Genomic DNA, 10,123 nt, shown 5'->3' on the forward strand with positions numbered 1-10,123 from the left:
TGCAACTTTTTTGCGACATTTAGGCTAGGTCTACACGACGACATTTGTCGCACCAATGTCGCGCGCCAATTTTTATAATGGCAGTCTATGGTGTCGCACTACAACATGCGACATGCTGCGACGCGACAGTTGCAGAAAATCTATTTGAGATGGATTTTTCTGCGACTGTCGCATCACAGTCGCAGCATGTCGCATGTTGCAGTGCGACACCATAGACTGCCATTATAAAAATTGTTGTGCGACGTTGTGTAGACCTAGCCTTAAAAAAAAAAAAGCCGCAATGATAAATCTGTAGCGAAAACAGTTCTATCTAATCCCGGAACAACCTGGAAACTAAGGCAATACTATGCATCATTAAACACAAGCCGCAAAAGCAACAATAAATCCGATTAGAAAAAAAATATGCCCCAAATCCTTAAAATACACCCAAAAACAGGTGCAAAAACTCTTGTTAAATGTGCCCCTAAAGGTTCGGCCACACGGTCAGGTTTCCTGATGCCGTTTTTTAAGGCAAAATCAGGAGGGAATTTTTTAACCATCCACTCCTGATTTTGGACCCCAAATTCTGGTTTTCGGTTGCAGCATTCCTCCAGAATCTGCAAAGGCGGCTCCTACATGAACTGCTGCCGCAGATGTGAACCTGTTTACATGGGACGTTTCTGACCACGTGGTCACAATCGCATAAAAAAAACACTGCTCATGATTCCATTGGACTTCACTGACGCAAGCCACGCAGCTGGGAACCGCATTGCAGCAACTCTTGGACCCTGACTGAGGACCCTAACACATCTGACTGTAACTTGCAGAAAAAGAGTCAAGAGAATCCCATGTAAATGCCCACCGGGGGACATTTACTAAGATGGCTTTTTACACCGGTCTTGGTTGTCCCCCCCTGCACTGCCATAGTATATTTTGCCCTAATCATAAATTAGCCACATATTTGGCAGTCCGAGCACTTGTTTTGCATAGTTTTTCATAAATTTTTTATAACCCGAACCTTGTACATCGAACTTGAAAACACAGTCCTCACCATGTGCTGTCCGCATCCACATGTCTGTTCTGCAGCCCCCCAAAAAACATGTCCTGTAGTGTTGAGCGAACTTGTGTTTTAAGTTCGGCTTCTAAAGTTCGGGTTATCGAGGAATCCCGTTATGGATTCCGCTACCACGGACCATAATGGAATTTAGAATCCATAACGCGATTCTTCCATAACCCGAACCCGAACTTTAGACGCAGAACTTAAAACACAAGTTCGCTCAACGCTAATGTCCTGTTGTTATCCATTTTGCGGACAAGGATAGGACAATTCTACACAAGTTAGAAAAGAAATGGCAGCATGCACTCGGCAGACCGTAAAATACAGCCGTGTCTTGTGCATAAGCCCTAAGAAACACCAGATATATCCGTGTAGTCCTGGAATATCAGACAGACTAGACTTCATCATGCATGGAGCCCCTGGCTGCATATCATGGGTTAATGCTATGACTTGTCCATTAGGAGAACCTGGACCTCTTAGAGCAGAGAGGGGGATGCAGGTGAGGTGAGACGAGACCAGGTGATATCACTGTGACTATATAACTCTGCTGGAGGAACCTAGCCTCACCACACAAAGATACAGTCAGGAACTTTGTGAGGGTGTGGAGTGAGTAGAGGAATCATGACTGACAAGGGGAAGATTCATTTGAATGTGGTCATTATTGGCCATGTGGACTCTGGTAAGTCCACCACCACTGGTCACCTCATCTACAAGTGTGGGGGCTTTGACCAAAGATCCCTGGAGAAACTGGAGGCTGCAGCTGGTCAGGTAATGAACTGTGCAGGACATGGGATCTGTGTCTTCTCATCTGGTGGGATTTTAAGAGGTGTCATATGTGTTCCAATTAAGATGTCTGATGCTTTTAGGGTTTGTATCTTTTGTGTAGGCTCTGGGCAGATGTAGCAAAGCTGGAGGTGGTTTATGGTATATGTTGTACTATTCCTACACTTTGCTAAGTGGTTTAGGTTTATCTGAAGTCCTATTTAAGATCTCAGTAGTCCTGTCATGCTGAGTAGTGTTGTGCGAATTTGTGTTTGGCATTATAAGGTTTGGGTTATCTAACAGTCCCATTATGGAATTGATTAACACGGCCCATAATGGAATTCTATGACTGCATGCAACACAGAAGCCAAAAGAGGCGTTCTGTCAATAATAGAAGTCTATGCTGGCCATAGAAGTCCATTATGACGGACTGCACCTCAGTCTGACTCTATACTGCAGTCCCCATCTTCAGGCGTAAGTGTAAATTTTCTGGGGCCAATAGCTCTGCCCCCGCCACTCCCCAGTGGCAAGGACCGCATACAAAAACTTGTTGCAGTGGTGTCTAAAAGTTGCAAAACCGGTCTTATGACTCTTATGCCAAAAATTGGTGTAGCATTCTTAATAAATGACCCTCAGTGTGCCTGGTATAACTTAACTTGTATCTACCAGAATTCCCCTTTATCAGGATAGGGGATAACTTGCTGCTCCCCCTAAAATGACTGGAGCACTGTACTCTATTTCTGGGAGTCGGGACTCCCATAGAAATGGATGCATGTCCTACCAGCAACTACCCTCATTTTAGGGAAGCAGTAGGGGGCCTGCAGGGGGCACAGTCTTGTGATTGGTGGGGGGCCCAATGATGGGACCCACCAATCTGATAGTTATCCCCCTATCCATAGGATAGGAGATAACGTGTACCTACCGGAATACCCCTCTAAATTTCTGGTGACAGACTCCCTTTAACATGTGGGAAAGTGCCCCCCCCCCCCCTCTCATTCTCCCAATGATGAGCTGATCATGGGGTGTCCTGCTTCTGAAACTAGTGATCAGCTGTTAACTGTAGAAGGGGAAAGTAAGTATTACGGTTAAGGCCTCTTGCACACGGCGTATTGCGGCCCGCAATACACGGGTGCTCTCTGCATCATGGATGTGGACCCATTCACTTGATCGGAAGCACTACGGAGTGCTTCCTGTGGTTTTGTCCGTGCCTCTGCACCGCAGAAAAATAGAACTTGTTCGGTGCGGATGGATCACGGACCCATTTAAGTTGAATGCGGTCCCAATGCACAAGCAACGTCTGTGCGGATAGAGACCCAAATTGCGGTTCCCAATGCACGGAACGGACTCACAACACTTGTGTGCATTAGCCCTTAAGTCAATGTGTTTGTATAATACATAAACTTGCTGGGTAGTCCAGAGAAATGATCTGTATCTGCATGTCACTCTGGTTAATAGACAAGGGTCCATCTATGCACCCAGTTCTTTATTGGGGTAATAGTGGTGTCAGCATGGATCACATTAGATAATGAAGGAAAGTAGTAATTCTGACCCTTGTAAGTTACCGACCAGTCTGTCCAGGGGTGGTGTGTGATATATATTTTACTCTCTATTTTGGTGTAAAGGTCTACTGGTAATTGCCATTACAGTGCCTAATGTGTGTGGCTTCAGAACTAGGACTTCATGACTAATGCCGGTTTCTATATGTAGATTGGTAAGGGCTCGTTCAAGTTTGCATGGATCTTGGACAAGTTGAAGGCGGAGAGGGAGCGAGGCATAACCATTGACATTTCCCTGTGGAAGTTCCAAACCAACAGGTTCACCATTACTATAATTGATGCCCCAGGACACAGAGACTTCATCAAGAACATGATCACTGGCACATCCCAGGTGTGTCTCAGAAAGCTGCCATGATCTTGGTGCTACTGTGTGGTTCCTAGATGTTAGGAGAGTTGGCCTAAACTAAGTCTGCTCTTATTTCAGGCTGATGTGGCTCTTCTAGTGGTCTCTGCAGCCACAGGGGAGTTTGAAGCTGGGGTGTCCAGAAATGGTCAAACCAGGGAACATGCTCTTCTGGCCTACACCATGGGTGTCAAACAACTTGTCGTATGTGTGAACAAGATGGACCTGACAGAGCCTCCGTACAGTGAGAAGAGATTTGATGAAGTGGTAAAGAATGTGACTCTCTACCTAAAGAAGATTGGATACAACCCAAATTCTATCCCATTTGTACCTGTGTCAGGGTGGACCGGAGAGAACATATCTTCTCCAAGCCAGAAGGTAAGACTCTGTAGAAGCCATGTGGTGTGTGTTCCTCCCCACCCTCCTTTCTGGAAACCAGTGGTACTAATAAGGCCTGTTGCACACGACTGTGGCCGTATTGAGGTCCGCAATACACTGGGTGCGGAACGGAAGCACTACGGAGTGCTTTAGAGGTGATGCAGCTTCCATTCCACAAAAAGATAAAACTTGTCCTGTCTTTTTGCGGAACGAACAGATTGCGGACCCCATTCAAGTGCCTGTGCATTGCAGACTGCAATTTGCGGTCCGCAGCACAAGTTTGTGTGCAAGAGGCCTAAAGGTGACTTTCCTATGTTGATTTGGGAGACCTTACTTCACTGGTGTCTTTAGCATGGTTATCTTCTACTTGCTGACTACTCTTCATAAATACGAATATGTTGTGGTCTACTCCTCAGATGGGTTGGTTTAAAGGATGGAAAGTGAAACGAAAAGATGGCTTTACTAAAGGACAATCTCTGCTGGAAGTCATGGATAACCTCATACCTCCCGTCCGACCAGCCAACAAGCCATTACGACTGCCACTGCAAGATGTATATAAGATAGGTGGTAAGCAGTTTGCTACTTGCCAATTTCTAGAAATGCTGGTAGACTGTAGATAGGATTTGGAAATAGTTAACCTTCTAGAATTGAGGGCAGGTGGAAAAAAGGAAATGAGAAACCTCTTTAGAAAACGCTAATTAAAGCTATGTTCCTTTTTATCTAAGGCATTGGCACAGTGCCAGTGGGTAAAGTAGAAACTGGGATCCTTAAACCGGGTATGACCATCTGCTTTGCACCATCAAACTTTACTGCAGAAGTAAAGTCTATAGAGATGCATCATGAGCCTCTCCAGACTGCGTTTCCAGGCTATAACATAGGATTTAATGTCAAAAACATCGCTGTGAAAAGTCTGAAACGGGGAAATGTTGCTGGAAACTCAAAGAGCGATCCACCCACTGAGGCCACAAGCTTCACTGCCCAGGTACATAATGTTCACCAAAATGACAGTTTTTAACGCAGACTAACTTGTGTGGTTGGGAAAGTGATGGTTTGTCTCTCTGTAGGTGATCATTCTGAACCATCCTGGATTCATCAAAGCGGGCTACTCCCCAGTCATAGACTGCCATACCGCCCACATCACCTGCCAGTTCTCAGAGCTTCAGGAGAAGATTGATCGGAGGTCTGGCAAAAAACTGGAGGACAGTCCTTATCAGCTGAAGTCTGGAGACGCAGCAATTGTGACCATGAAGCCCATTAAACCCTTCTGCGTGGAGAGGTTCTTCGACTATCCCCCTTTAGGTAGGTTTAGTCTTCAATCTGACATCCAGCAGACTAGATTGGTCACTGGCCTTCATAATTCAGATCTTTATCCAGTAAAGAACATGCATTGTGGCCAACACAGTCTTTATCTTTTAATTTATCCAATGCATGTTGTGCTTCATGTCTGCCTCTTGCTTCTGACAGGACGCTTTGCTGCCCGGGATTTGAAGCAAACTGTTGCTGTAGGTGTGGTTAAATCGGTGGAAAGAAAAATGAGCAACTTGGCCAGGAAACAAGCCCAGAAGCCCATCCTGGTGACATGAAGATCTTGCCGTCTGGCTTTCCTTCAGTTTCAGTCGTGCAGTGATTTCTGCCACAACAGTGAAGTGTAACTGTTGCTTTATGTTACCCTGGTCTTTCTAATAAAATGGAGAAGCATTCAGTCGTGTGTACGTGGTCTTGCATAAGTGACCTGGTAAATGTTGGCAGCTGCCTCTAAGGTATGTGGCATCCCTAGGTGAATGAATGGCCTGCAAGGGTTGCTGCAATGGAATAATAGGTTTTGGGTTTTTCTCTTGTGAAAATTCAAAGTATTGCAGATAGGATACCTAACTAATGAGTACAAATAGAAGTGATGGTAAGCAGGGCCGGTGTGAATTTTTGCTAACGCCAGCATCCCACCCGGACCCCACTCCAATGGCCTGAATGCCTGCCTCGCAAAACCCTGCAGTCCACCTACCACATAACCTAAATACAGGCAGCTGGTCAGATGCCCTGGAAACTTTAGCCTAAGAGGGTCTGTGCAGACTTTGCCCTGATTCTCTTTACCAGCATGGCCACATATAACTAACGGTCAGAGCTCCAAATCCCCTGGGTTGTCAGACATGATAAAACCACTAGAGAGAGCACATGAGCTTGCTGTATACAGGGACTGTAATGTATAAATTGTAATCTCCGAAGTACCCCAGGGGTTGTAGGGCGCCAGCATCTCTGTACAGGGCAATTGTAGCCCTGTCAACTGAATTATTCATTCACTGTCAAATTTCAGTATTCTACCTTTCCCTTCCTTGACTCGTATTGAAACATTCCAGTACAAAGTAAACACTCGCATTTACCCCCCCCCCCCCCCTTAAATGGCATCAGCAGATTTGTACCTATGGCACTGTCTGACCTGTTACATGTGCACTTGGCATCTGAAGGCATCTGTGTTGGTCCCATGTTCATGTGTCCGCATTGCTGAGAAGTGTTACTGTAGGCAAATGAGCCTCTAGGAGCAACGGGGGCGTTACCATTACACCTAGAGAAAGTGTAGAGGGAGCAGTTTCTCTCTAGGTGTAATGGTAACTCCCCTGTTGCTCCTAGACTCACTGTCATGTCTTAAAACCTCATTTTTCTCAGCAATGCGGGCACATATGAACATGAGACCAACACAGATGTCTTCAGCTGCCAAGCGCACATGTAACAGGGTCAGCCAGTGTCATAGGTACAAAACTGCTGACAGATGCCTTTTATTGACTATATTGTAATCTCCCTGCGCCACTTTTCTGATAAAGTCGCAAGCCTAACTTTTGCTAATTTTATAAATGCAACAATTTTTTTTTTTTACTAGAAGTGGTTTCTATGTCTCCACTTTCTGAAAGGGGGGGGGGGGGGGGTGGAACCAGCACCTTATCTTCATTTACACCAGTTTTCTACAGCTGCTCTGAATTGCCATAGATTTTAGTTTGGGTGCAGTGACTGCCGGCGGTCTGTGCCTTGTCACGTCCTCTGGAAGAGAAGGAGCTATCGGACTGCCCTCTTATTTTCTCCCCAAGGGCTCATGCGCACAAATGTATGTTTGGACCCTTTCACTTCAACAGGCTGCAAAGAATGTGGACAGCACATGAGTACTGTCTGCATCCGTATGTCCGCTCCACCTGCAAAAAATAGAACATGGTCTGTGTTACGGACAAGGATAGGACTACAGAATGCGCACGGTTGGTATCCATGTCTTGTAGACTGCAAAACAGGCTACGGTCGTGTGCATGAGCCCTAAGTCTTAGGCCTCTTGTGCACGAACGTCTTTTCTTTCTGTTTCCATTCTGCTTTTTATTTATGCAGAACCATTCATTTCAATGGGTCCGCAAAACGGAAGGTACTCTGTGTGCGTTCCGTATCTGTTCCACTAAAGGATAAAACTTGTCCTATTGTCCGCATAACGGACAAGGATAGTGCTTTTGTATTAGGGGGCAGCCATTCCGTAAAATATGGAATGCACACTGACTTTTTATATTTTGCGGACCTCAAAAACATGCGGTCGTGTGCAAGAGGCTTAAGCAGTAGTTTACCAGTTACTGGCTCTGAAGGTGAAGCTTGAGGCCAGCTGTTTAGGGTTACAGCCTGTAGTTCAGGGATGGTCACTTCCAGCACTTGTAGGAGACTGGTCTGGCTGTGTTACACTGGCCGATGGTAAGACAGATCATCGCTAACAAGCGCTTGTACGAACGCTTGTTGGTGATCTGGCAGTGTAAGGTCTCATGCAGGGCCGGGTTAAGAGCATGATGGGCCTGGTGCTGAAGATTTTAATGGGCCTTTTTTTATATAGAAAATAAACTCAATGCAGAGCAATTAATTTTTTTTTTTTTTATAACCAAGTGCATCTGTCCTATGTTTTATGCATATGAAATCACCAGCATAGCTGATTAGATGTTGATGTATTGATACCTTGCATACATTTTTTTTTTTTTTTTGTAAAACACTTATGGGGGCCCAGAGTGTCAAGAGGTGTGGTAAGGGATCCTCTGTGCCCTCGAGACAGTAACACCTCTCCATGTGAAGTCACGGCCGCTCCTTTGACGCTTGACCGCAATGTGAGATCCTGCGCATGTGCCATGAATGGGGTACAGAAATGTGGAGTCTGTAGGAACCTGAGACTGTGCAGTCACAGCGCATACAGGATGTGTGTCAAAGGAGGTGCAGGCATGAACTCACAGGGCAAAAACAACGGTGCTTATAGAACAGACTACACAGTGTAGAGGTATATTGTAAGACAGTGTATGCTATGCTAACGTATTTCACATGAAAACTTACAATTACTTGGCTTGGGGAACCCGGGGGCTCGGTGGAACTGATGTTGTGATTTATCCTAATAAGAGATTTTATAAGTATTTGGAGAAGGGGCAGAGGGATAGCAGGGAGAGGCTGGTGCTGCTACTAGGGGGTCATACCATGGGGGAGTAATAATGCCCCCCCCCCCCAGTAGAAATAATTCTCCTTATAATGTGACAGTGCAAAAAAAAAATGTCCTCATAGTGCCCCCATAATGTGCCAGTATAAAATACCCCTATATAGTGCTCCTCTCCCCCTTCTTCCTAGTGCCCCCATAATGTACCAGTATAAAATGACCCATACATGGTGCCCCAGTAGATGCTGTGTCCCCCATAATTTACAAGTATAAAATACTCCTTCTTAGTGCCCCCGTAGATGACCCCATAGTACTCCTCGCCCCCCCAAAGTACCCACCATAATGTGTCCTAGTATAAAATGCTACTGTACAGAGCCCCCCCATATAAAAGACCCCTTCTTTGTGGCCTCAGTAGATGCCCCTATAGTGCCCCCAATAATGTGCCAGGAACAAGAGCCCCCCCAGGCCCCCTAATCATGTGCCAGGAACGAGAGCGCCCCCCCAAATCATGTGCCAGGAACGAGGGCACCCCCAGGCCCCCAATCATGTGCCGGGAACAAGGGCACCCCCTCCAATCTGAAGAGTTAAACAGAATTAGCTGTATAATCTGTATGAAGGACAAGAGGTTGGGTGACATCATATTGAAGGGTGACTATGTATACATTTACCTCCTGTCTTTATAAGGAAAAGTTTCTAGTCAGCATTATTGTAATGAGAGCTGCAGCTATTCTTGTATGTATGCTTGAAAGTATATAAGGCCCTGTATGATAAACAGAACTGTTACTGACATCATACTGCTTTTGTCACTGACACGTTCTCCGGGCCTGTCTTCGGGGACAAAGGAAGGAATCAAGGTGCATAGAGAAGGATAATACTCTATCACAATCATGTGCCAGGAACGAGGGCACCCCCCCTCCAATCATGTGCCAGGAACGAGGGCACCCCCCCTCCAATCATGTGCCAGGAACGAGGGCACCCCCCCTCCAATCATGTGCCAGGAACGAGGGCACCCCCCCCCCCCCTCCAATCATGTGACAGTAACGAGTGGACTCCCATCATGTGCCCCAGTTTCTATGAGAATATTTAAAAGAAGAAAAACTGCTACAAGAGGACATAGTTTTAAATTAGAGGGGCAAAGGTTTAAAAGTAATATCAGGAAGTATTACTTTACTGAGAGAGTAGTGGATGCATGGAATAGCCTTCCTGCAGAAGTGGTAGCTGCAAATACAGTGAAGGAGTTTAAGCATGCATGGGATAGGCATAAGGCCATCCTTCATATAAGATAGGGCTATCCATAGTATTCAGTATATTGGGCAGACTAGATGGGCCAAATGGTTCTTATCTGCCGACACTTTCTATGTTTCAGTAAAAGTATTGTAATTGTACATATAAAAAAAAAACACTTAGGGTCCATTCACACGTCCGTTGTTTCTTTCCTGATCTGTTCCGTTTTTTGCAGAACAGATCTGGACCAGTTCTGTACCCATTCATTTTCAATGAGTCCTGAAAAAAAAAAAAAATCGGACATTGTGCTGTCCGATTTTTTTTTTTTTTTTTTTTTTTTTTTTTTTTTTTTTTTCAGGACCCATTGAAAATGAATGGGTACAGAACTGGTCCAGATCTGT

General features: G+C 45.4%; 1 protein-coding gene across 1 annotated transcript; it reads left to right on the forward strand.

Moving 5' to 3' along the window:
• The first annotated feature begins 1,657 nt into the window (after positions 1-1,657).
• Positions 1,658-5,658, forward strand: LOC122938269 (elongation factor 1-alpha). Its single transcript, XM_044293666.1, has 7 exons — positions 1,658-1,804; positions 3,506-3,685; positions 3,779-4,075; positions 4,492-4,642; positions 4,801-5,057; positions 5,140-5,374; positions 5,540-5,658. Exons 1-7 carry the CDS (start codon positions 1,658-1,660, stop codon positions 5,656-5,658), a joined length of 1,386 nt encoding a protein of 461 aa, XP_044149601.1.
• Positions 5,659-10,123: the final 4,465 nt, after the last annotated feature.

The sequence above is a fragment of the Bufo gargarizans genome, chromosome 5, assembly GCF_014858855.1.
Source record: "Bufo gargarizans isolate SCDJY-AF-19 chromosome 5, ASM1485885v1, whole genome shotgun sequence".
NCBI lineage: Eukaryota > Metazoa > Chordata > Amphibia > Anura > Bufonidae > Bufo > Bufo gargarizans.